General features: G+C 39.5%; 1 protein-coding gene across 13 annotated transcripts in view; it reads right to left on the bottom strand.

Annotated features, from left to right (window-relative positions):
• The window catches only part of EBF1 (EBF transcription factor 1), a 412,231-nt gene that overhangs the window by 98,241 nt on the left and 286,984 nt on the right, over positions 1–27,006 (bottom strand). For 7 of the 13 annotated variants that reach the window (XM_065547012.1, XM_065547013.2, XM_065547011.2 and 4 more), the window contains exon 9: positions 4,117–4,247. In XM_065547012.1, coding sequence (XP_065403084.1) covers positions 4,117–4,247 — 131 coding nt within the window. Of the gene's footprint in view, positions 1–4,116; positions 4,251–27,006 lie in introns of all 13 variants that reach the window. The other 6 variants (XM_005558408.5, XM_005558406.5, XM_073994678.1 and 3 more) reach the window with 1 other exon arrangement.

Here is a 27,006-nt window from a genome sequence, read left to right on the forward strand (position 1 = left end):
AGAAAGGGCAAGAAACAATAAAGAAAGAGGAAGGGGGCAAATCAAATTCACAAGAAAGCCATGTGAACTTGGGGGCTCGCAGAAGGCAGAACTGAGTTCTGGAGCAATGAAGTGCCCCTTTCTTCTTCCCACCCCTCAGGGGGCGATCCATGAGTTAAACTGAACTACTCATTTGCAGAAGACTGGGTTGTTAGGGGAAGAGCACAAATTGGACTAAATTAAGCCAGCCTGATTTTCTCTGGCTCTTTAAAAAATTCTTTAGCTAAAAAAAGACTCTAAATAATGGCATTAGCTGCTAATCTAAAATGTTATCTACTTGTCCTAGCCTGGCGGCCTGCTTCCTGGGTGTGTTGGGCTATACAGCAAGGAAATGCAGAAGTGATAAAAGTCTACTTAAAATTAGAAGGCCTGGATCTTAGAGATGGCATAAACCTCAAGATCATGTGGTCTGGGGCAAAGACTTTGGATGGACAGGGATCCAGCTCTAAAGATGAGGCTAAACAGGTTAATTGTCTTGCCCTAGCACAGGCATGTATCCTTTACTTCATAAAGATAAATTCTACCTAGAATCCAGTGGCACCAATCACAAACATATACAACTGGAAGATGAAGGGAAGCCCTCTTACCTCTCTGAGTCTGTACATGCCAATTCTACCTGACCTTGGAAGGTAACAGCAACTGTTAAGGCACCCCCAGCACAAGACATCATGGCAATGTGAGCCTATCACCCTGATCGGATAACACCCTAGGATAAAAATGGTGGTATAGGCTAAATTATGGAAGGTTAAGAAGGTAAGCCCTGGGGTTGGACTGTTTGGGTTCAAGTCCCATCTCTCTACCACTTGATAACTGAACCACTTATTTAACTTCCCCAAGCTTCAATTTCCTCATCATGAGAGGAATGATCAAATGAGAACAACATCATACACAATGGTAAGAATCCCACAGGGGTGCTACCAAACATTTATCATATTGCCTGGCAGGAACTAAGTGCTCAGTGAATGAATGTTAGCTAATGTTAGTCACACTCTGCATTTTCTATAGCTTTTTCTTAGATGTCCTCTGATCAAATTCTGATTCTGTACAATGCAGGCCTTGACAAATGGCCTCAAACTTGGTTAATATTTTTCTGCTTCTACAAAAATAAAAGGCACTCATGTAATTTTATTCGATTGAAAACAACCATCATCACTACTACAATTACTATTACTACTTTCTACTACTATACCACCTGGCTTATGAAACCTCTCCTTTTTTTTTTTTCTTTCTTTCCTCTTTCTGTCATTCTTCCCTCTCTCAAGATTGTGTATGCTCTCTTATTAACTAGGACTTTTCCTTCCTTCGTAAAAACAATACGGTATAGTTCAAATCCAATCTCTAGTCCTATCTGGCTGTGTAACCTTGGGCAAGCTTTTTAACCTCTCTGAAACTCATTTACTCATATGCAAAATTAGAATAACAGGAGTATTGAATACAAGGCTATTGTGAGGCTTAAAGCAATACCCATAAAGTGCCTACACATGATGAACCCTTAGCAAGTATGAGCTATTTCTCAATTCTCACATTATACAATGGATTTCTTGATTTGGGGCAGTATCAAATTCTCTCCCTGAATGAAAAGGCAGAGAAAATTGTGTGTGCCAAGTAGTCTGTATGAAAACCTAAATATAGAAGTAGTTTAGAATATTACAAAAAAAGGTTCACTTCCACAAGGCTCATTATTCTGAACATAGAACAGTCATGATAACAGCCCAATTTAAAGTCCACATCCAGGTACCCAACTGCTAATACAGTTGCATTTACTTGTTTTAAAAGAATATCTGCACAAATATTTTGGGAAACAGTTTGCACCAGGACAGGGTCATAGTTGTTTTATGACATAGCTACAACCAAGAGAAGTCTGAAAGCAGGGGCCAGACAATGAAGGAGCATGCATCCTCCACCCTCAGCTCCTGGCTGGACCCCCCTGACTCCTGGGACAGAGTGAAGAGGGGCTCCTGGAACACACAAGGCAGTGGCGCTGGAGGGACAGAGGAGGGAGGAGGACAAAGGTGTTGCATTAATGGTTTTTCCTTCCCATGACTTTCGTCAATTTTGTTATATAGAAACAGATCCTTTAAAGCAATTTGGATAAATCCAAGTTACATGCTAACCTCCCTTTGCTGTTCTCAAAACAGGTCAAGAAAGTAGGAAAGTGAGAAAAAACAGAGGGACCTTGATTAAGTGCAAGGCAGAGGCGCAAATGAATGATTTCCTGATGTGTTCTTATTCCATATTCAACGAAGTACACTTGGATTAAGAAGGCACAAGGTTTTACAGGAAGCTTCAGACCAAACCACCTTCTTCTCACAGGGTCAGTAATATTTAATGCCAATTTTGAGCTCCGCTTTGACTGCAATGACATGAAGCAAGGAGTCCGTATAATATTTACTCTTCCCATCTCCCAACTTCCGAGATAAGCAACAGAAAGAAAGATGGAAAAGGTGGAAGACACAGCCCACAAGACCTGGGACAGGGTGTCCTCGTGAGACTACTGTCTCCAGCAGGATGAAGACACCAGGCTGGCAGCAAAACTTGCCATGAATTTGATGCTTCTAATTTACAACCCAACAGTTTCAACAAAAAATGGAGTACAGGGGGCAAGGGGAACTTAGTCCACCTTTCATACCTGGAATATTCCAACTTGCCTAACAATTAGTTGGGTAGGCTGGGAAGTTCATCTCTGATTCGGCTTTATGAGAACTTTGATTCTATGACCAAATGCATACCCCTTGTTTGCTGCATAGAAAATACCAAGGCAGCAGCAGCACGAGCTAACAAGGGGTTTGTCTGAGTGGGTTACAGGCAGTAAGCAGTATACACAGAAGGCTTACAAGGAAGAACAGTCTCTGTTCTAGAAAGACAAACACACCCAACTATCACAGTCTTAACTTTCTGCTCATCTGTATGGCCCCTCTAGAGAGAAAACAACACAAAGAAAATATCTAGATGGGTTAAACCAGTGTCATGGGAGCAGAGCTAGAAATGGAAATCTTTGTGTGGCCATATACAAATCAGTTACATTCTATAGGCTTTGGGCAGCTGCTCTCTGGCTATGAGACAAATATGTCTCGAAGTCTCAGTATCCTTATCAAGAAAAGAAATATGCTAAGAGTATCTACTCGTAGTGTAGAAAGAAGGGTGCGATGATCTATCTCAAGGTTTAGCACATTGCCTAGTATATGGTAAGTCTCAGTAAGTTAGGATGACTATATGCTTACAAAGCAAATGGGATGAATGAACCCTATGGTACATTGTAGCCCTAACATTGTTTTTATTCTAAACTTTGGTGAAGTGAAAGAGGGTGCTTGGAGCATGCTGGCTAAGAAACTGCGGCTCAGAACTGAGAACACAATGGCAGATTTGCCATGGCATCTATATAACAGGATGCACATGTTTTGTAATCTTGAGCTGATGCTGATGGTTGCCAGACAAGTCAACTGGTAGGTTAAAAGAACAATCACAGTGCTTGGACAGCACTGCACAATTAGAACTTAGTCATTTTTAAGGGGTTGCAGTCACACACAGAGATGCTTGAGAGTTGTAAATTCCTAGAGCTAGAAAAAACCCTTGGTGGTTCTAGGTTCTCCCAGCAAATCACTCTCTCTGGTGAATAGTCATTGAATAAGTCAAGAACCACCTTCACCTGGATTATGCTGCCATTGAATGATGTTCCTCGAAGATCAGGCTACAGTACTCTTTCTACAAAATAGCCACAGATTACACCCTTGCTAAAGTGTGAATAGGCTTTTTCTATACATCTTGTGACTTTGCATCTCCTCTTCAATTCCCAGCATACAATAGGACCTCCACACCATGGCAAGCCCAAGAAGACAAATTTCTAAACAGAAGCTCTCCCATTGCTTATGGGCCAAAGAATGGAAGTCATTCCAGTAGTAACTGTTGCCTCCTGGTAAACCCAAACCATCTCTTCCAGTTTCCCCAAATTCTGTAGACTGAAGCTGGCCCACCCAGAGAGGCACCACTAAAGTCTACACATTCTATTAGAAATTCAAGCATAGACAGTATCTTCAAGTAGATCAAGCTATTAGATATTAATGTTCAGACAACACCTACCTCACTCCAGACCAGCATGGTACCGAATATGACCTGTAACCCATCAAAGAAATTGTCCCCTATGATGATCACAGTCGCGCCTCCCGTCGTCCATCCTTCACTCGGGCTGATGGCTTTGATACAGGGAGTAGCTGCTTTTCAACACACATGAAAAAGAGAAGGAGTCTGCTGTTAGAACCAAACTTTAATGATGAAGACTTGAGAAAAAGGAAAAAAAAAATCTTTTATCTTTTCACTAACAGAAAGTCCCTCAAGATCTCAGCATTTCCTAGCCACATTAGGACCTGAAACTTCAGGGTGCAACTTCAGTTTTTAAAAGCATTCTTTTCATTGTTTCTATTCAGATACATATATTTTACCCAAATCTTTATCAAACCTGAAACTTTATTAAAACACAAAGCAAATTTTAATTTGTGAATTGCTAAGGATTCTTTTTTATTAAAAATGGGTGACTTTCTGGAATATATTGGAAACCTTACAGAATTGCTTCATAGTTAAATATACCTCCTGAAAAGAAAACTTACATTTTTTTAGATAAACATTACCATCCAATAGGAAGCTAAGAAAGAGCGGAGCCTGGAGCAGGAAATGATTCTTGCTCCACGCCTTCTGTCTGAAACACTAACATTGCAACACGTCTCATTAAAAATCATTAAGATTTTTTTTTTCAAATAAATGTCATAGATCCCATTTTACAGATGCGAAGAATGCAGGTCACTCGGGGTGAATTATGTAACCAAATAGCTGAGTCAGGGCTCAACCGCAGAGTTTTCCATGACCTTTGCTTTGCTCTCTTTCCCAGGCATAAAACCCTAGAATTGACTTTTTCAAAATTTCATATCTCTTTTCTTTCCATTATAAATGGCCCTTGGAGATGGGAAATAATTTGCAAATACTGTGATTCCAAATAGACTGGAGGTGGTTTGTTTAATGAGCATGGCATACTTTCAACAGAATTGCTGGGCATAAATGTCATTGTTGGATGGTTTTTAAAATCTCTCAGAGAGCACCTTCGTGCCACTGAGGACTTTTAACTCTACAATGTCATGCTCCTGTTCTCATGATTATTTTTATGAACAACAAGAAAGCAAAATCCTAAAGTAAGGGAGATACTGTTCAAGGAGAGAAAATAGGACCTTCATCTTTAATAAAAAATTTATTAAGTATCCAAGACTGACTTTCCGAGCATTGAAGCCAATGAGAGCACTAGTTAATTTTAACGGGAAAAAAAACTGGCAAAAAAATATTTGGACTTTGTCAAATTTGGCAAAATGTCACGCTTTAACTTTTGCAAGAAGGAAAGAAAATATTAAGTCCAGCCCGGTGGGACCATTGCTCACGTGCCACCACACAAACAAATAGAATGGGTTTGATTTTGATTCAAATTAATCTTAAAAATTTGCACAGAGAAATTTGGAAATATCCAAACTAAACATTTCATGTTGGCTGAACTCACAGCAATGCATTTACAACTAAAACTGGGCAGTTCAGATGACTTTTCTCTCCTCTACTTTCTCCCAAAAACAAAATAATTAATCAAGAAGATGTAAATGATTCGTGACTTGACTTGACATTTCTTGTCTGATTTTTTAACATACATAGAGGTTGTGATCAGTGTTCCACAAGCATAGGGCTTTTTCTTAAACAAAAGTGACCTTTAAAAGTAAAAAAAGTTTAAATCCATAATTAAGTACTCCCAAACTAGTGATAGAATATGATGTATGATTTGAAGCAAGTTACAAGAGAAATAAACTATATTTAACAACTAAAGTTCTAAAAATATATGCAGTTTGGAAACATTTTGTTAATGTCTCCAAACATCAATTCTTAATTTATAACTCAATCTACTTAGCTGCTGGAATGGAGTACAAAAGGTGTTACAATATCCCTAGTACTTCTGAGAAGAAGAGGATATTGGTTTAACTGAATTGGTCTTGAGAGTCCTGCCTGAGTCAAAGTATGGAATCCAATGGGGTCATTAATTACTGACCCTGAGATTACCCACACAGATTGCAAAATGGTCTTAGTGTTTATTATCAGTTTTAGCTTTGGAATTTCTGGGGTTTTTTTAATCACACATGCATATTTCTTTAAGCTAAATATGGTCTCCTGCAGGCTTTCTCATCATTGCACAAACGGAGGTGGAAGGGGGTGTTTCTGCATCTTTGAGAAACCCTCCTACAGGAAAGGCCTTAAAATAGCATGACCAAGACCTGCTAGTTTTGAACTTGACCCCTTCCCTCTTTTTTCCACTTGTTATACGTAGGATACAGAAGTCACATGGGTGTACATGCATGTGTGTGTATGTGCTTTCAAACACTTCCCAAGGAAAGTTGCAATGTTTTCAAATACTGTGAGCAATTTTCCAGAAGCAAAGCTATATGTCAATGCCTCAGAGGCAAGAAAGAGCATCAAGCTTCCAGAGATAACCAGGTGAGGAAACAATATTTGACACCGTCTTCTCAGTTTTAGAGAAATAAAGCCTTGAGGGAAGAAGTACCCCAGGAAGAATGACACACCCCTCAGTCCATCCTACCTCTACACTCAGCACCGTCCACCATCCCTGCTTCGAGACTATATGCTATTCTTAGAGCAGGTAAGTCATTCAGACCTTTCTATGTTTAGACCTCTAAGGGTTCCAAAACTACTCCTATACATTTGTTATAAATATTAGTCTTGAGGGGAAGCTCTGTGGCACCTCCCCACTGGTGAATTTGAAAAAACATGTAAAGGAATCATGAGCTATCCCAGAGAGAGAGGATGAGGAGGGGAAACTAGTACATTTAGTAACCGGAGGTCAAACCAAGTGTAGTGGCTCACACCTATAAACCCAGCACTTTGGGAGGCCAAGGTGAGAGGATCTCTTGTGACCAAGAGTTCAAGACTGGCCCAGGCAACACAGTAAGACTGTATCTATGAAAGGATTTTTAAAAACTAGCCAGGTGCAAGCCTGTCATCCTAGCTACTGGGGAGGCTAAGGCAGAAGGATTACTTGAGCCCAGGAATTCAAGGCTGCAGTGAGCTATGATTACACCACTGTACTCTAGCCTGGGGGACAGAGCGAGACTCTGTCTCTTAAAAAAATTAAATAAATAAATAAAAGAATGCTAAGTATCCAATGATGCATGAATGCATGGGATAGTCCCCATAAATGAAGAACCCCAAAATGTCAATAATGCAATGTAGAAAACACTGTGACCAGGAAAAGAGAATCAGGCCCAAGAGCTATTGTTAAGAATTCACAGACTCATGTAGACCAAGGCAAGACATACAAATGAATGCAGCAGCTCAGGCTGTCAGAACAAGCATGAGATGAATGGCCATTGACTCTCAACATCTATAATGCAACGGGAAGTGCTGGTGAATTGCACATGCCCCAGGGAAAGGTGGCAGCACTGCTCAGCTTCAGCCTTTGGTGGCCCCATAAAAATGTAGGCCTAGCATCGTCTGGGTTTCTAGTGATCTTTCCAAAGAAGCCAGGAAGCCACATTTTCATATCAAATTTTTCAATCTTTAAATGTTGGAAATGAATTCAGTATTTTTTTAACGCGTAGGCCAAACAAAATGTTTGTGGACTGGCTTTAACTCACGGGCTGCTATTTTACATTGTAACCCTACTCATGACACACCTGCCAGGCTAGAAGCAGACCTGGAAATACTTGCAATTGTGGCTAAAACTATAGGTACCCAAATGTTCACTGCAGTATTGACAGCAAAAAATTCAGATGTCTAGGTGCTCCCAATAGGGGAGTGGTTAAAGAAATTATAGTATATTCATACTATAGAATACTAGGAGTGTCATTAAAATCCACAAAACAATTCTATAAACTGATATGGAAAGATTTCAAAATAGGCTAGAAAGTGAAAAAAAACAATTTGCAAACTAAAGAACAGTATAATTAAGTTTATTTTAAAATAATATATATGAACCTGTGTATGCACTAGTATGTGTATGCATGCAGTTATATGTGAACAAGTATGATGGACAAAGGCCTGGAAGGAAGGATATGCATAACTTTCCCCAGACGGTCCTTATAAAAAGGACTAGACTGCGGTTGACAGAAAAGGAGGACTATTAACATTTATTCCCTATATATCTGTAGGATTTAAATGTTTTCAATGTGTACAAATTAAGGTACTATGTAATAAGAAAAAAATTAAGTAGCAGCAGAACATTTAATTCTATGAGAGAGAACAGTTGTACTTTTTAGAGCAAAATTACATTTTAAAAAAGCAAAATAAAACAAACAAACAAAACAGCTGTGCTGACCCTGAGCCTCCTCTTCTCTCCTCATTTTGGATATGTTTTCTCTGAGAAAGCTCAGACAACATCCAAAGCAGCCAAGGACTTGTTTCTTACATTTGGGATACCCGGAGAGAAACAGAAAGAAGACAGGGGAAAATCACTTTTAATAGTCACAGTGGATGGATTCAGTGGAATTTGACTGTGAAAAGATTTATGAAAGAGTTCAATTCAGCACAGGGATGTGATAATCAATACAACTCTATCTCCAAGAAAATATTATGGAATGTGGGGGCGATATTTGAATAGAAAACTACTTTTACCAGCACATTTTTGATTTAATTAATACAAGATTCTTTCTTCCTCCCCAATGAATTTTCACAATCTTAAGTATCCGCAAGGCCAGTGAGCCAATTTCTGGTTTTAAAACTCATTAAAAATAAAAGTTTAGGGTTGGGGGTGGGGTTTGCCTCTTTTTTTAAATCCCTTCCCCCACCCCTCACCAGCCACGAAAGTAGAGGAGATTTTCCTTCCTTCAAACTATGACAATAACATGATTACCCTACCACAGTTTAGCATAATGGCTCTGAAATGCTCATGGCACATTGCAGAGTTAAAGTGGAAATTATTAGGTAGCTCTTCTTTGTTATAATAATGATCACTCCACAAATAAAAGCTCTTCTCCCAAAGGTACTGCAAGGCACAAAATGCTAATTCTGAAGATTATGTGTGTGCTTTTATTAAATATTACTATGCCCTGCCTGTTTGAGGGCTTCTCTGCTCTGATTGTTTTATGAGTACCATGTTAATGTCATTCCCATCTTGCTAGCAGCAGGCACACATTTTAGCGTTTGTATGAGAGTTGATCAAAGGCCACGTGCTGGGGGAATTGCTGAGAAAACACGGACAAGCGATAAAAATCTAACAGATTAATTGGTTTAAATTTCATTTCAGGGTGTTGAACTTTGGCTCAGGACTCTAATACTACACCATGAGTCAGGGCCTAATTACCAGATTTCCAATTTGCTTCTTGAACAATCGTTGTGGAGAGAAGGAAAAGAGAGGGAAGAATAAAAAAAGAAAGAAAGAAAGAAATCGTTCAGCTCCAGTACGTATTTAACAACGTGCTATGTGCAGACAATTGCACCGGGGGACATTTGCTATCACCTGCTCTATCTCCTGAGCATTTATATTTCCTTCGAATAGCCACAGAAGGCAGAAGAAATCACAGATGCCCTCGGTAGTTTAAAATTTCCTGATTTACAGAATAAGTGTTATATGATTCAAGTGCCTGCACACTCGCACTGGGAGCATCAGTCTCTTTATTAGCAAGGTGAATTTATAAGCTGGAATCGCACTTTAGCCTCCAATAGAAATGATCTATTTCATTGATAGAAAGCAAGGGCCAGGAGAGCCATGTTTACCTCGGGGTTTATGGGTGGCCTTGGGAATAAGGGTTAATTGAGCTCAGAGGTGCCTGCCCATTGAGGTGAATTAGTGGTGTGTGCAGCTATCAGCAGGGCCCTAGGGCTGCTCTTATTTTTCCTTCTGAAATCTCTCTGTGCTGTGATCAATACCTCACTTGTTTGGGGTAGCCATATAGATGACCCAGGTTCAGCATTTATCATATCTTATCCCCAAAATGAGGCTTTTGTGACAATCAATGCGACATTATGAAAGACTAATTCGAGATATATTATTTGGCTTCTTTCTCCATTCCTGTATCTGAATACACTGGAGAGACAACACTCTATCTGTTGATAAAACGTGCAAATTTAGAAATGTTCTAATCTAAATCTAAATCTCAGGGTGATATAAGGTTCTTTTCCATTCCCATTACATATGGCGTATGAAAACATGCATACTGTCCTTTTCCAGAATTCTGTTAACCAGAACTCTCTATTAATGAGCATTTCTACAAAGCAGACCACTGACGCTTACGATGGAGGTGAAAATGCTGGCATTCGCCTTTACTGGCTTCTGAGTAAAGACAGAAATGGGAAATTATGTTAAGTTGATTTTAACATTTGGAGTATGACTATATTTGAAAATGGGCAAAAGCTCCAGTTGTTCAAATTCCACATCTAGCACTCACTGCAGCCTCAAAACAGTCTCTTACCTTCTTTAAGTTGTAGTTTCCATATGGGCACTCACCTCATAGAATTCCAGCAAAATACACAGAAAATGCCTACTTGTGTTTTGTGGTTTTACTGTGCACCACATAGTATGCTAGTTGCTGGTATAATAATTATTATCATCAGCTCCCCATTAACCAGAGTTTATTTATGAGAATACCCTATACTCTCATCAGTTCAGATTATGTAGTTTATTGTAAGACTTTCCTAAGAACTCCCAGTTCAGCTGCTTGCTAACATATCCAGCTAAATGTACTGAGTAGGTGGAACTGGCAACAGTCCCTCCAAAGTAGAATGTTTTTTTTAAGGATCTCATTTGCCTGGAATGAATATTAATGGGAAATTTTTCAGAAATGAGGAATTGACTTTAATGTTATTGTCCCAAATTTTTGAGACTTGGCAGAAAACGTAAAACCCATGAGCTTAGCTCATTTCTACGGGATACTTGTGACCTCGTAAAACTCAGGCTTTTCTCCCTTTTATCTCCTTAATTTTGGTGATGTTGTACTTGGGAGAAACTGTTTGAAAGACTATTGAGGGCACAAAATATTCCACTTGGACTCAGTGCACAGATCTGAATGCTTGCTTTTGCTGGTGTGTGTGTCTGTGTTTTTTGTTTTTGGTTTTGGTTTTGGTTTTTTTTTGAGTGAATGATGACCTTCCTGCTCACAGCTCCTTAGCACTACAACCTGCCTTCTTGATGCCTTCTTTGATCCTGAAACTAGCAGCTACTGGACAGAAGGGGACAAACAGAAGGTTTTCTTCCAGCTGGAAGACTGGACCTCTGTATTTTCACCATGCACAGGAGGCAAATCTATTCTTTGTTTATCCATTCTCCAGCTGCATGCTTTAGAAATCAGAAGCAGTTAGAATGCCTGACCTGAACTCTGGTACCAGAGTATACAAACTTCACTTTCAGAATGCTAACTCCAAATAAACAAATAAACTCAACCAATAAACAAACAAACAAATTTGACAGCTTCCTCACGCAAGGTATAGCAGTCTTTATAACACTTATGCTGTTGCTTTAACTTGTGTTACTGGGGATTTTTTTCTGCCTTACTTTATTTTCTTCAGTAATTGCATTATGTAGTTAAGCATTTTATTGTTTATTAGGGTTTTTATTTCATTTTGTTATTTGTCTGCACTTATTGCCCTGTCCACTAGCAAATCTAGATAATACTTGGCAAAGATTCATGTATTATATATGAAAAAGAGTCGTGTGTGTGTGTGTGTGTGTGTGATGTTTGTCACTTTAAGGAGAAATGTAACCCATGATATAGAGATTTCTCCATACTAGATGCAATTAAACCTATTAAATATTAAATGAGGAGATTGAGAATTTCAAGTGTTTTTCATCCTTTATTCCAAAGTGACTTCATTTGGCAAGAATGCCCTTTGCTTTGACAGTATTAATGGCTCTCACAGAAAAGAAGAAAAGGAAGAATTCACAGGCACTATGTGGAAATGTAGCTCCAACGTCCATCTGCATTAAGGCAATGTTAGCTTAGTGGTAAATATCTAGATGTACCTAAACTTAGCAAAATAGTGTCTAAGTTCCAATTTATGCCATTTGCTAATTATAGACTAAGCCCAAATTATATTCTCTTCCTATTTTGCAGCTTTCTTATTTTATTCTGAATCAGCAAAATTTCTCAACAATCAATGGACATAGCACCTGAGCAAGGGAAGGACAAAAATGCTGGTGCAACAACTCTATTTCAAAACATTCCAGGCCAAGCGCTTTTGGATTCCTGAGTTTGTCTGTCGGAGATCCGGAACTGTGTGCCCGTTCATTACACAGGGTTATTTGACAATTTAGCAGTAAGAAATCTTGACATTTTGATGTACCTGTAACTTCTAAATTGCACTTGAAAGACTTGTTGAAGGCTTTTTGATTTAATGACACACAACATAGCATTGTTTCATAATATGCAAAAATTGTTTGTTAACTACACTACAGCTCAGAATTTTATAACTCAAAGGGTGACTACACTGCTTTCCACCTCACGTTTGATCTGCCAAATCCAAAATTAAAACGTACAAAATATTAATCCTAGAGCAGCCAAAGGCAAATATTGTCATCAGTTCTTTGGGTTTTTCCCCGCTCTTATTCTATGATTGTCAGTCACTCCATTGCAAAGCAATGGGGAAAAATTGTCATGGAGGGTAAGAGAATTTTCAAAATGAATTATTCATGGATCCAATTGTGATATTTGTTGCAACAATAGTAAATTCACTTGCCTCTGATTATACAATAAGTAAATAACTCTCTTCTTCCTGACAAGGAGAACTTTCGTGCACAAAATTATTTTTAGTCCAATTCTCCTTATTGTCCTGTTGTAAGAAAAGTTTGGGAAATGAAAGCCAAGGGGAAAAAAGGAAATGAAAATAACCTTCCAAAAATGGACACCCAATGTTGTGAAAAGGAGAAACAATTTTCAGGTTAAAAAAATATGCAACTGCTTCTTCAAGGACTATTCAAGTCTTTATTCACAAGCAATCTTCCTGGGCCTGGAAAATCATAAAGTCAAATATGAGCAAGTCTAGTGGAAAATCTGTGACGTTAATCTTGGCTGGAGTCGTATTTTTAACAGGCCTTGAATGTGTGTGCCGGATTATCCAGATGGCCATACAGGAATCGGCCTGATAGGATTAAACCTTTATGCTGAACTCTGCTCCATCTGTTCGCCAAGGTTTGCCTTTCCTTATCTGAATATGAATTTTTAGCCTCCTTATGTCTGGAGGCAGGACCAAATTCAGCAATAAAAACATAGATGCATGCAGATAATTTAACATTTCATTAGTTACTCTCAGTTCATATTACCTTGGTCTTTTTCTAGGAAATATTTCTGTTATGAATTTTGCTAAGAAGAAAATTTAAAACATGTAGAATCTACTTTTTTTTGTTAGAGGGTTTTGTCTTTCTCTTCCTATTGAATTCTAGGAATCATTCAATTCACTACTATAATAGGGGCTTACACTGATGTTTGCCCACAAAGATAAAAAAGACATAGTATCCTCTTAGCAGAATTTGACTGTAAGATTAGATGATGTATAATTCCAATTGGATGAATGATCCAAGCAGAAGATATTCATGTGTGTTTCTTCTTTTTTTCTATTACAAGAGGATCGGTATTAGTCATCACTTAACAAAATTAGCTACAACACTGTTTCTATCATTTTCATTAAGATTTCTATGTTTTTAAGGAAGCGTGTTTTGTTTTGTTTTGGGGTTTTTTTGGTTTTTGTTTTTTGTTTTTTGTTTTTTGTTTTTTGTTTTGCTGGGGCAGGGATAGGGCTGTGGAGGCAGAAGCTATAATTCCAGCTTTAACTGGAGTGAAAAAGGCAGACATTTGTTTTGTCCTCCATGCATATATCCCTAGAAGCAGTGAAGTCACTTATTGATCAGCTGGAAAAGTTGGCTTATGGCAGGCAGGTTTCAGGAAAAAGGCCAGTGAGTTGCCAATAAGCCAGAGCTTGGTAGATGGCTCTGGGTTTCAACTCTATGACAAAGACAAAGGGAGGGCTCTGACTACCAGGCACAGTGGAGAGGGCCAGTGACAAATTTCCCAGGCAAACAAGGTGTGAATGAAAGAAAAAGTTGCATGAGAAGGATCTTTTAGAATCCCTCTTGCGGGCTGCTTTACAGCAATATAATCATTAGATGTGCTCAGTGTGTCCACGATGGAAACCTCAAGAGATGGCCGCCTGTGCGCCCTTGGCCCTAAGAAGAGAAGATCCCTCCAGCAGTCTAGCAGGATTCCATGGGCTTCCTTCTCATAGTACCCTCACTCACACTGGCTCTTGGCTCTATGCTGTCGTGAATGTAGGAGTCAAGCAGCTCATCAAATAATTTAGGCTTTTTTCACTCACAAGTACAGTTATTATACCTAAATAGTACCCTTAACTGAACATTCAGGGGACAGAGAACAGTCAGATTTCCCATGTAAGCTTAAGATGACTTATGCTTATGGCCAAGAATGTGCACATAAACATTTTGTAAAACACACGTTTTAGGCTCCTGAAATTGACAAGAATTCTAGCCAGGTAGTAAGAAGTGGTTCCCGCTTTGGAAGTAGATGAGCTTAGGTGATGAAGCCTACTATAAGTCATCTCTTGTAAGATGGGCAAGTTCACACACACAGCCCTACTGTCTATCCTCTACATTCTATCCTAAATGAGGACAGCTGACTGGATGTGTGATCCCATTACTTAATCTGCTTTTGCTTTGCCCATTACAGTAGCTACTAGCTATATACAGCTATTTACATTTAATTTTCAATTAATTAATATGAAATAAAAATTATTTCCACAGTCATACCAGCCACATTTCAAGTAGTCAATAGTTATAGCGGCTAGTAGCTATCATATTGGACAGCACAGAGATAGGACACTTCCATCATCACAGGAAGTTCAATTGGATACCACTGATCTCAGGATCAAGTTTTCATAACTCAGCCTATAACTGATAAAGACTAATCAGAGCTGCAATATATGGGGTTCCCTCCATAGACTAGGAACTGTGCTAAGAACAACAATTAATTTTTAATCCCTCCAACGAGGATCACAAAATCAAATGCTCACAGGGCTAGGCAGGAAGGTAAGTCAATGAAATGGGATGAGGCAATGCAATGGGATTGGTGGGGATTGTGGCTAAATGTAGAGTATGTGCTTCATCCAAAAGTAAGATGATTTCTGAGTTTGCCCTACCTATTGCCATTTGAGAATGTGGATCCAGCACTACAAGCTCTTCTGATTATAAGAGACATTTGTAAATCCAGGTTTTCATATAAAATCTCTATTTTTAATTGCCAGCAACTAATACATAATTTCTTTCTTTCTTTCTTTTTTTTTTTTTTTTTGAGATGGAGCTTCGCTCTTTTTGCCCAGGCTGGAGTGCAATGGCGCAATCTTGGCTTACCGCAACCTCCGCCTCCTGGGTTCAAGCAATTCTCCTGCCTCAGCCTCCTGAGTAGCTGGGATTACAGGCATACGCCATCATGCCTGGCTAATTTTGTATTTTTAGTAGAGATGGGGTTTCTCCATGTTGGTCAGGCTGATCTTGAACTCCCGACCTCAGGTGATCCACCAGCCTGGGCCTCCCAAAGTGCTGGGATTACAGGTGTGAGCCACTGCACCCGGCCTAATACATAATTTCTTAAGGTGCCATGCAACCCAAACCTAAATATGGCTGAAGGCTGGATTCAGTTCATGATCTACCACTGTGCAACTTACATAAATCCTTGGAGGGCTCAGATTTATCTTTTACTGATTAATTATTAACTTCTGCAATCATAGAACTAATACTGTTACTGACTTACCAAACAACAAACACAATCATGGCCAATTTTGCTCCTGATCTTTATGTCTTCTCCCAAAACACATGGAAGTCCCCCAGTTGGCCTTTCTTTGCTATGCAGAAGATTTTCTATATGCAGTTTGGGAGATGAGCTCCCTGTTCCTGAAGGATTTTTATTGTCATCATGCAAGACAGCATAGATAGTGACTTTTTAAGAAAACCATGTTTTGAATGTGAGCAGCATTTTGAAACCAACCTTGCCCAACCTTTAATAATGCACAAGTCCTGCTTTGTGCTTTTCAGAATAGTTCTGCTTATATTTCTCTCCACAACCGAAGCTGCCATTGCTAACGTTATTTCGGTGAGCTTTCATTATTCAGAGCCTTATCATTTTGAGCCAGTTTCCTCTCCTCCCTGACACATTCAGTGACACTGCAATCCAGCGTTTGTTACAGCACAGATGTTTCCGTGGTGATGATCTGTGATGTCATAAGCAAAGGAATATGTATCATTGACTTTGCCCACATAAGCCATGAAAAGAAGAGTGGGAAGTTCACTTTCATCTCAACTCCATGATGTACTGACTCAACTTCCTCAAAAATTACTCTTTGGGGTCTGGGCTGTTCTGTCTGGACATCAAAGAGCAAATACTTACAGTTGCCTGTTTGTGATTCATTTCTACTACATAGTTATTAGTTATATACAAAGTCCAGTCTACCTATCAAAACTCAGATTAACCTTCCTCAAATACCAGCTTTCAAAACTTAGCCAGCAGGATCAAGTCCACCCTCACGATTCTGGCCCATTCTCCCTTTCCAGTCTCATTTTCAGCCTCAGCAGCAGTTAAGAGCACCAGCTCTGGATTCAGGGGGCCTAAGCTAGCCCACATTTCAGCTTCACCATTTACCAGCTTGGGCAAATTACTTCACTTTTTGAAAGCCTCAGTTTCTACCACTTTAACTGAGGATAATAGTTATAAGATAGCCCACCTTATAGGGTTGTTGTAAGGTTTGAATGAGTTAATCTATGTGAAGAGTTCAGTACAGAGTGGGCAAAAATTGTGAGTTGATAAAGAGGAGGAGGAAGAAGAGAAGTTGCTGTAGGAGAAGGAGAAGGAAAATAGGGAAGAAGAAAAGAAAGATGGTAATGACCAGCTTCCCAAATCCACTGTCTCCAAACAGCCTTTGCATGTTCCCAGCATATTTTTTATGAAGGATATACCACTTACTTCCACCACCCAAATAGTTACTTGCCAAAAAGATCCATCTTTTGCATAAAGGTGTCTCTTTCCATCCGTCTACAAAGCACTAACCCTTTAGCAAACTCTTCCTGTCTTTCCCATTTATTATTTACTGCACTTTTTCTTGAACTCTTATCTTGATATATGCGTGCGTGCGTGTGTGTGTGTGTGTGTGTGTGTGTGTGTGTGTATCTGGGCATGTGTATACATAGGCAAATCACCCCAACTAGTCAATGCATCCCTTGAAGACAGGTACCTCATTCATTTACAAACTGGGTAGACAGTACTCTGCACTCAACCCATACCTGACAATTCACTAGCATTGTTAAGTTTTTAAAGGGCTTTGCCATACATTATCTTAAGTATTCTTAATATCAACCTTGAGCAGTAGGCAAGCAGACCATATTCCTCATTCCACTTTACAAATGACATAGCTGAATCTTGGGGATTCAACTGGACTTGAGACTTTGAGAATCCATGTTGATTGATATAGTCAAATATTTAAAACACCCAAACTACCCTTTAATTTGGTGTTTATCTGAAATTTCTGTTCAGTTTGGCTAAAATATTCACTTCAATCATACAAATACAGCCAAAGTCCCATAAAATATTAAGTTGTGCAATTTCTTATCCCCAAGATAGAGGGTGGATATTTATTAACTTTACAGAATATTACTACTCTATTTCCAAGTAAAGTTATTTTCCCCCTAAGACTCAGACCCTCATATGAATTATAGTAAAATCTCTCTCCACCTTCTTCTATTTCCAAGTTCAGAAAATGGCATCCTAATATAATAGCACAGGTGCCAATTTAAACACAGGAACATCGAAAATACTGCCAAACTTCCAGGCTTAGAAGCTTTTCTATTGTTACATGTTGGGCTGCTAAACACACACTGAGTATGAACATCTAATACAAACGATAGCAACACTATGAGAAACATTTTTAAACTATTGGGCAGTTCCTTTTAACTTTCATTTTTAATCTGGACATTGTCCATTCCAAAGGTCTTCACTATAGAATGTTGCACGTATCATGAAAATAATAAAATTTACTAACAAATAGACTATTCTAAAATAGTACCTTAACACTTTCCCCCAACTTTCTTTTTCTTTTAAACAGCAAGGATTGGATTCCACAGGCCTTTAGCTAACCAAATCAAGGAGAGTTTCTAGGATTCTGCCAAAGTTAAAAGGTAGAGGAATATGAGGTTTGACTTTATAGATTTGTTACACATAATAGTTACTGGAAAAGCACAGCTGGTTTGATGATTCCGCCAGAAGATTTTGGCAAAGAAAGACCAAAGATATATTTTCCTCCTCTATCAAGAAATGATCCAATACATTGGAACTGGCTGGATAATACACCAACCCACGGATAATACATCCAATGGCATTTGCCTCAGGCCCAGCACATAGTAGGTGCTCAGTGTCTGTTGGCTTCTCCAGCTATGCTCAAAAGAGAAATACACACACACACACAAAATAAAGAATTAAATATCTCAATTTGTACCAACCATGTTCATTTTAATCATCATTCTTCTAAATAGCAGCCCAAGTACATCGCTCTCTGTTCATATTCAACATATGCACTATCTTGAAATTTTTATTACTTTGCCCCAAGGTCGATGAAAGAAACTGAAGGGTTGAGAAGAGGCCTCAAATCTGACACTGTCTATGTCCCTGTTCCATGGGTCTCCTGCTGCATTTCTCCCCAGAACTGTGGATGAAAAATGTGGGTTTGAACAACTGGTGTCCTGCTGATTGCAACTGTCAATTAAATAAGCCAGCAACACAGGAGCATATGTTCGCATATAAAATATTGATTAATTTCACAGATTGGGATAAAAATATATTAGTACTTGGGTTCTGCTTTCATGCTTAGTGTTCAGCTAGGCACTCAGTTCATTCAGATCTATTTCTGCACCCTGTGGGCTCAAGAGTGTTACTTTTGTGTTTCGCTTTTTTCTTTTCTTTTCTTTCTCTGGTTACCTATATTAGTGCTTCTGTTATAACTGACCGGCAGCATACGTTTAAGCAGGATTTTAATTACTAGGTCATCTCCCAGCCGACTTGCCCATGGCAGGCCGGTAGAAAAGCCACAGTCCTGCAATCCATGCCTCAGACTTTCTCTTGTGTCCCTCCAGGTAAATCTCTTTTTTTCGAGGATGCTAAAATCATGCTGATGGCATCATATTCATCTGATAAGAATGATGACCACCTAATTTCTATAAAGTTTCATTTCTGTCCACTGAGTATTTCAAGTTGCAGGGCTGGCACAGGGAGTTTGAGATGGGGTGCCTGATAGTGTGACGTGATACCAGGACTTTTTATCTTAACCCAGAAAAGCACCTTCCCATATATCACTGCACATGCCAACTAACTTACCCTTGGGATTTAGCATAGATCTGGCTTTTCAATTTGCCTTTGAGTAATGTCGTCAATTTGTTTCAATTGAAGCAGGTATTATATTACATGCTCAAATAGCAGGAGAATTTCTCTCCACCTCTGAAGTCCAGTGTGGAGGGGAGATTAGCACTGACTAAACAATAAGAAAAAAAACAGTGGTGAGGACCCCTTGTGTCAGCTACTTGGAGATCCAAAAGCTGTGGATAAAAACCTAACTTTGGCCACGACCAAATCCTTAAAGGATGGCCTCAGTTTCCCAAATGTGTTAAGTAAAATTAATAATACTAGTGCCCTCCCATGGCTGTTAAGAGCATTAAAAGAGATCATACAAAGTACTTAGCACTGAACTTGATGCAGAGCAAGTACTTAACGACCGCTATCATAACAGTAACGCCATCATCACCCAAAACACTGTTCTAAATGCTACCATTTTATGGACAATGAGTTCTATTAGCCCATGATTAAGAAACTGCAATGGAACCACATCTCAAAGAGTAAACAACCTATGGAAATTTTCCAGGTTTAGTTTCTCAAAAATGGATCTCAGACCTAACCTACTTTCCCTATTTGCCCTCCCTACAGCTTCTGATGTTTTATCCCCACATGGAATTTTCAATATGCTTTCCCCTCTCGTGGTCATTCTCATTGAAAATTTTAAAAATTTCCCTGATTCTTCAGACTTGGCTGAGTCCCCCAGTTTTAAGCTCTCTTAGGAGTCTGTATTTGTACCTTATAGCACTTAACCATCATTGCAGTTTAAATCATTCCGTGTGCCATTATTTGTCTAATATCAGCACATAAATACACTCACATGACAGTCTACCTCATAATGCTAACAACTGTCCCTGCCTTATCACCTCTGTAGCCCTATTGTCTGATATAATTGGCAGTCAGTCAATAAACATGTGTTAGTGTTAAATAGATGAATGATTGAATGAATAAGCAAATGAACCAAAGAGGAATCGTTGGTGTTATTAAGATGTTAAGGAACTGTACAGAGTAGCTGAAAAGTTACAAATTCATCCAGAAGTTATGAACAATTGCCACTACACCCATGATGGGCTTCTTAGGTTGACAACTGGTGGCTATGTGGAGTCCCATTTCCTGGGTCAACCTAGCCCCCATTTCAACAGCAGGCACTCCATTCTTTTGGGGGTTAAAATTAGCACCAGTAAGCTCCCCTTTTAGTGGGCTCTAATCGTGCAAGGACCCAGGTGGATCTTGCTGACAGATGTTAAGGTTAGAAGGAAGGGTAGCAGCCAGATGAGAAAACAGAGCCACCCCCTTCCGGAGGTACCAGGACTTCCTGCCTTTAGGCCCGGTGGTTCCTGCCTGCCTGCCCCTCCCCCATGCATCAGTTTCAACACAGTTGCTGCTCTTTCTGTCATTTGAACTCAAATTGTATCTCAGAAATTGATGGGCGATCCTGCCCTTGACAACACAATGTCAGCCTTGCTCAGTGTCCAGCTGGTTCCGTATATATTATCATAATGTGCTGCCTGGGTGGACCCTGGCTGATTTTCTGTCTTGATGCAAGTCCTCTTTCCAAACTAATTTCTGCTCTCTGACGTGCAGACACCACTTGTTTAAAAATAAAAAACAGCAGCTTGGGAGTTTTATTTTTTTTAATCCTGTTACGATATTTAAGTCTATTCTAATGGTAAACTGAGCCTAAAGGACTTTCTTTTTGAAATGATTTGACTCAAAAAAAAGAATGTTTCCCAGGCTCCTACACTGTTTCCCGATGACTTGAAAGAATTATTACTTCCCCCAACCCTTACAGCCCTCTCTAACAGCATTTCCCAAACTTCAGTCATGATTTTCCTCTATCCCTGTACCACTTACACTATTATTTACTTAATAGTATGTAGCTACTATGTCTGTTTAGATCAGCTTTTTCTTTAACTTTAGTCTTGCCCTAAGCAATAATAGCTGTGAGATCGATTTTGAAACTGGAGTTATTTTGTTTATGCATTAACATAAACACATAACCATTAAAAATGTTTTAATGTTTTTCCCCTATTTTCTAAAATTATCTCACCTACTGCATGGGAAATAGTGGTCTGAAAGCTCACTGCTAACCATCAAGCCGCTTGTATACAACACACTCCCAGCTGAAGAAATCCGGGGAGAAGAATGCAGGGTGAGAGCTCCCTGAGGTGAAATGGGTGTGTATGCTACATTTCTGTGGCTTTTCCAGAACCCCTAGAACCAACGGTTAACCTCTTGCAGAGATAGCCAAGGTGGAGGGAAATTGGGTCCGTTCCCTAGAATGACCATCACCTGGGCATTTCGGTAGCCACTTTTCCAAGGCTGCAGGTGTGTAGCCCCTTAAGAGATAGAAGAACCTCTCACAGAATTAGTTGAGTTCAAAAAACAAATAATCAGAGCTTGAAGGGCTCTTCCAAGACCCACCTTAACTGATGAGGAAACAGAGGCCCAGATAAATCAAAGTACATACTCAAAGTCATGTAGTAAGGTAGTGGCAGAGCTTGGTTTTAATTTATTTTTGCATATATGACTGAAAATGGTCAAACATATTTCAAAATCAGAAATCAACCCCTGGCCACTGCTCCTAAATATCTCATCTTAAGAAGGTTTATGAACAGCACATCAAAGCTTTTACTTGCCCATGAACATCATTTGAAGCCTCTAAAATTCTCAAGTGAGAGAAACTCCTGTGACAGATAAATATAGAGACAGCTTGGTTTGAAACAATCAGTTAGGCAAATCAATTCAATTGGGATTATGATGCTTTTGTAACCAAATATAAGACAAAAAAAATTAGGCTTAAAAAAGTTCTGACCAGGCTGGCTCATGCCTGTAATCCCAGCACTTTGGGAGACCAAAAGGATGTAATTGCTTAAGCCCAAGCATTCAAGACCAGCCTGGGAAACATAGTGACCCCTGTCTCTACAAAATCAAAACAATTAGCCTGGTGTGGTGGAGTGCACCTGTAGTCCCAGCTACTCGGGAGGCTGAGGTGAGAGGATAGCTTGAGTTCTGGAGTCTGAGGCTAAAGTGAGCTATGATTGCACCACTGCACTTCATAGCCTGGGCAACAAAGCAAGGCCCTGTCTCAAAAAAAAAAAAAAAAAAGTTTTTAAATAAAGTTCTGTCATTTCTGGCCAAAATATAAGTAGAAAGCAAAAATCTTTGCCCCCAAATCCCCCCTACAATACACAACACACCACACTTTGTGCTTATTAAAATAAGTCAGGTGTGATTTACTCATTTATTAGCTCAACCAACCAAATACTGGAAATTTCCCACAGTTTACAGGTTTGTCAAGAAATTCATATAAGAAACTAGCCTCCCTATATCCAAATCAGTTTCACATGTTATTTCTAGCATGAGGTTCCCAAACTCTTCAATATCCTAACGGCTGCCTAACTCATCATCTCATCATTTTCTCATGGACTCCTTCCTCCACACCTTGTACACGTGCCAGAGAGCCCATATGGCCAACAAATGATTTCTAGGGAGATGAGTTAGAACATTCTTGCAAATAAATAAAATATTACCAGCATCCTTATTATCTTGCCAGCCCCATAGAAAATATACTCGTCATCGAATAAAATCAGCATTTTTTAAAATTTGACTAGCAGAATGTGTCCCAGCCAAAAAATTTCCTTCACGTTTCTGAAGGAAAATAAACTATAAAGTAAATACACATGATGTGCCCCATTTTTTAAAAAAAAGATATGCTCTGGGCTAACTTTTAAAAAGTCTATTTGAGATACCAGCACAATTGCCTTGATTGTGTTAAGAAAAAAATAAGAACAATAGGATAGGAGATGGAAGGAATTTCTCATATTGTAGTGTACCAGAGCAATAGTTGAGAGTACAGACTTCAGCATCAAACTTCCTGGGTTTGAACCCTGGGTCTACTATTTAATTGCTATGTGACTTTAGGCTAGTTATTGACCCTCTTCTTTAGCCTTGGTTTTCTCATCTTTACAACAGGGTACCTATAGCACTCTGTGCCTGCCATAGTAGGGCTCAGGGAATGTTTATGGTTATTACTCTTAGCACTGTTATCAGGCAGACCTAAGGTCAAATTCCAGGTCCAATTCTAATTAGTTCTGCAGCTTTGAGTAAGTTACTGACTCTTTCTAAACCTCGGTTTTCTCATCTGTAAAATGGGGATCATAATTATTATATATCATGAGATTTGTTGGAAGACTTGATAAGTAAAATGGTTACCATGGTGCTGGTATATATAGTAAATGATCCATAAATGCTAATAGTTTAAAAAAACAACAGTAGTGGTAGTAAATAATAATAGAATAATAAAGATTACCACCTGGCCTGGTTACCGTCAAGCATGGCAACAAAGTCTGAGCACTATTTCTCCTTTGTTATCAGTGCTATCGGTGGTGCCATGGTCAAATGAGCAGAACATAGATCACCTGCTCATGAACTCTTCAATCTGTCTGAAGCTGAGATCCTTCTGGCCACCACATCCCCAGTGTTAGGATCTCTGGTGTTACCTGCTTTATGAATTACTTAGGGAATACACTGGAAATCAGTCTTCACTAACATCCTTCTGCATTATCTTGACCACTTACCACATCCTTCCTATTTCAAGGAAAGACAAAAGGCATCTTCTCAACTGCTCAAAGTAAAAGCCCTGATTTGATACCTGAAAATCTGGGGTCTCAGTGCTCTATTTTATGACACATCTCGATATTCTTAACCCTAATGTTCTGCTCTTTCACCTGTCTTTTTTTCAAGTAGGAAAATAAATTGGTAAATTGTAACATGCCACCCTCAGTCACAAAAGATGACATCAGTATTTTCCTACTTAGCCTGGGCCTTTCACCAAGATGATCTTGCCTTAGCGGGCTTGGCTGGGATTCTGCACCAAAACTAGCCACAGAAGGGCTCTTGGCTGTGTGGGAAGCTATGCATCATCCAACATCTGCCCTTGAATGTACATTTCTATCAGGAAGCTGGATTTATTTTACGGACATTCTTCTCAGCATCCTGGGAATCCCAGAAAGACTGGAGGCAAGGCTAGGCCAATATGAAATGTACAGGCATTGGGGTGGACCCCAAATCCCCTGGCATGTTTATCCAGCGACCAGGAAACTATGCAACCCCTGAAATGCACATGGATAAGTACAAAGAGCACTGAATGGATTTTGACAGAAACAAGCTATGTTTAAGTGTGAGCAGATTATATCCACTTTCTGGGTCTCTGTAAAATGAGGAAGAGTAAAAGAAATGACCTTCCATCCTTCAGTGACTTCCCTTAGTGTGAGCTGTCGCTCAGGCATTGCCCCTGGTGGGAGGGGACAGAGAAATTTGGGAGGGTATATTTTTCTCTGTTGTTTTAGTTTATTTTCACTCATTAAGTTTTGTTGCGGTAATATACATTTTAATGGGTCAAATAAGGCAGCAGCCCTCCACTCAAAAGACCTTGAAAAGGTGAGGGTCTCCACACATTTAAAAAGATGTCAAAAGATACACTCTTTCTAAGCCACTTACGAAAAACTAAATCAATAATACAAAGCCATCTGAAAAAAAAAAAAAAAAGGAAAAAGGACTTAAAATGTTTGACTTTCTATAAAGAACACATGCACTATTGATACAATAAGGAGTAATTAGGGGGACAGCTCCAAAGCACAGCCAACTCCCTGGTGAGTTTCCAAAGTCCAGCAGCGAAGAGTGAAGTTATAAGCAGGTCTGAGCAATCTTGCCCTGGGCTTTCACAGGATCTGAGGAGTCCATGTAATTGAAACTGAGTTCATCAAAGCCCTGCCTGACCTCCCCCTCACTTCACAATTGCCACCGAGACCATGGCCTGACCAGCCCACTTTGGCCTGCATGATGTAGCCCTCACAGCCACCCCAGTCTCATCTCCTGCCACTCCTCCCTTGCCTGGGAGCAACAAGAGCCCTCTCAGTCTCCTTTTGTTCCTGGAATTCACCTAAGCAAAACAACCCTTGCACACAGTTTCCTATACCTGGCAATTTTTTTTGTCCCCTGGGCCTAGTGCTATGGTTTGAATAGATGAATGGTTGAATGTCCCTGCCAAACTTCATGTTGAAATGTAATTGCAGTTTCAACAGTATTAAGAGGTAGGACCTTTAAGAAGTGATTAGATCATGGGGGCTCTACCCTCCTCAACAGACTAATTCCATTATTGCGGGAGTGGGTTAGTTATAAAAGTGAGCTCCCTTTACCTACACTTGCTTGCCCTTCCTCCTTTCCACAATGGGATGATGCAACCTGGAAGCCCTCACCACTACTGGCATCATGACCTTGAACTTCCCAGCCTCCAGAATCGTAAGACATAAACTCCTTTTCCTCAAAAATTACCCAGTCTGTTAAAGCAACAGAAAACAGACTAAGACACCTAGTAAAAACCTACTCATCTCTTTGGTTTTGGCATAAATGAGATTTCCTCAAAGAAAGCTTCCCTGACACTTCATTACTCTCCTCTGCTTTTGTGGTCCTCCTTTGATGTACCACTCTAATTTTGCTTAGTACCTCTCCTCTCTATTTACATTGTCATACACTTTGCTTAGTACCTCTCCTCTCTATTCACATCATATATTCTGTGAAGGCAAGGATTAAGTCTGCATTATCCTACTGCTCCTAGCTTAATGTCTGGCATGTAGTGCATGCTTAGTATGAATGAGCGATTTCAAGTCCACCTTACTGACACCTTATGCCTTGGATGGAGATCCAAAGGAAGGGTTCTATTAGAAAGCACCAGTGGATTTCTCTGTTCCCAGGAAGTCCTATTTCTCCAAAGTCACCTCCTGCAGAAAGTCATGTGCCAATAGCTTCAGTTCAGAGCACCACAAAATAGTGCATGCTAAAAGGAAGCCTAGAGAGAACCCTACCTGACTCTCACTGGACATACAAAACTGAGACCCACAGAAGCAAAGTGACCTTCCCAGGGCCACACAGCTAGTTAATGGCAGTCAGAACTAGAATCCAGCTCTTCAGCCAGACAGCCTGATCCTCCTTCTATCCTCCTGTTAGGACCGTATTATACAGAAGGGAAAAGAGACTGACTCAATTTGGGGTAATCTCTTCAAGCTCAAACCATCTTTCTCCACATTTCCGTAAAAACATAAAAACAAACAAACAAACAAAAAACACATTTAGATGCAGCTGGTCACAGGAAGTCAATGGTGCTGGATACCCAGGGGCAACTGACAGAAGCAAAAACTGCCTCTGTCTGGATCAAAAGGATTACAGAAGGTCATATGCTAAAGATCAAGAACACCTCCATATTGTCAGGGATAGTTGTAAAGCGACACTACAACCAAAAGGTCAGAATTCACTGGTGGTGATGAACACCTGACTCTATTTCTCCAGAGCTGTAATCACAGCCAGGAGATAGGCCCAGTGAGTCTATCATTAGTCTTTATTCTTCAAAATATTTTGAGTGTGAACAAACTCCACTACGGTTTTTATTTATCTTGAGATCTTGGTCCATTTATGTTTTATGTTGCAGTCTTTATTATAACTTTGAAGGGGAATTTAATTGATTTGTATCTGATGCCCACAAAAGCTAAATTTCAATCATTTTTCATTTTTG

This window comes from Macaca fascicularis, chromosome 6 (genome assembly GCF_037993035.2).
Source record: "Macaca fascicularis isolate 582-1 chromosome 6, T2T-MFA8v1.1".
Taxonomy (NCBI): domain Eukaryota; kingdom Metazoa; phylum Chordata; class Mammalia; order Primates; family Cercopithecidae; genus Macaca; species Macaca fascicularis.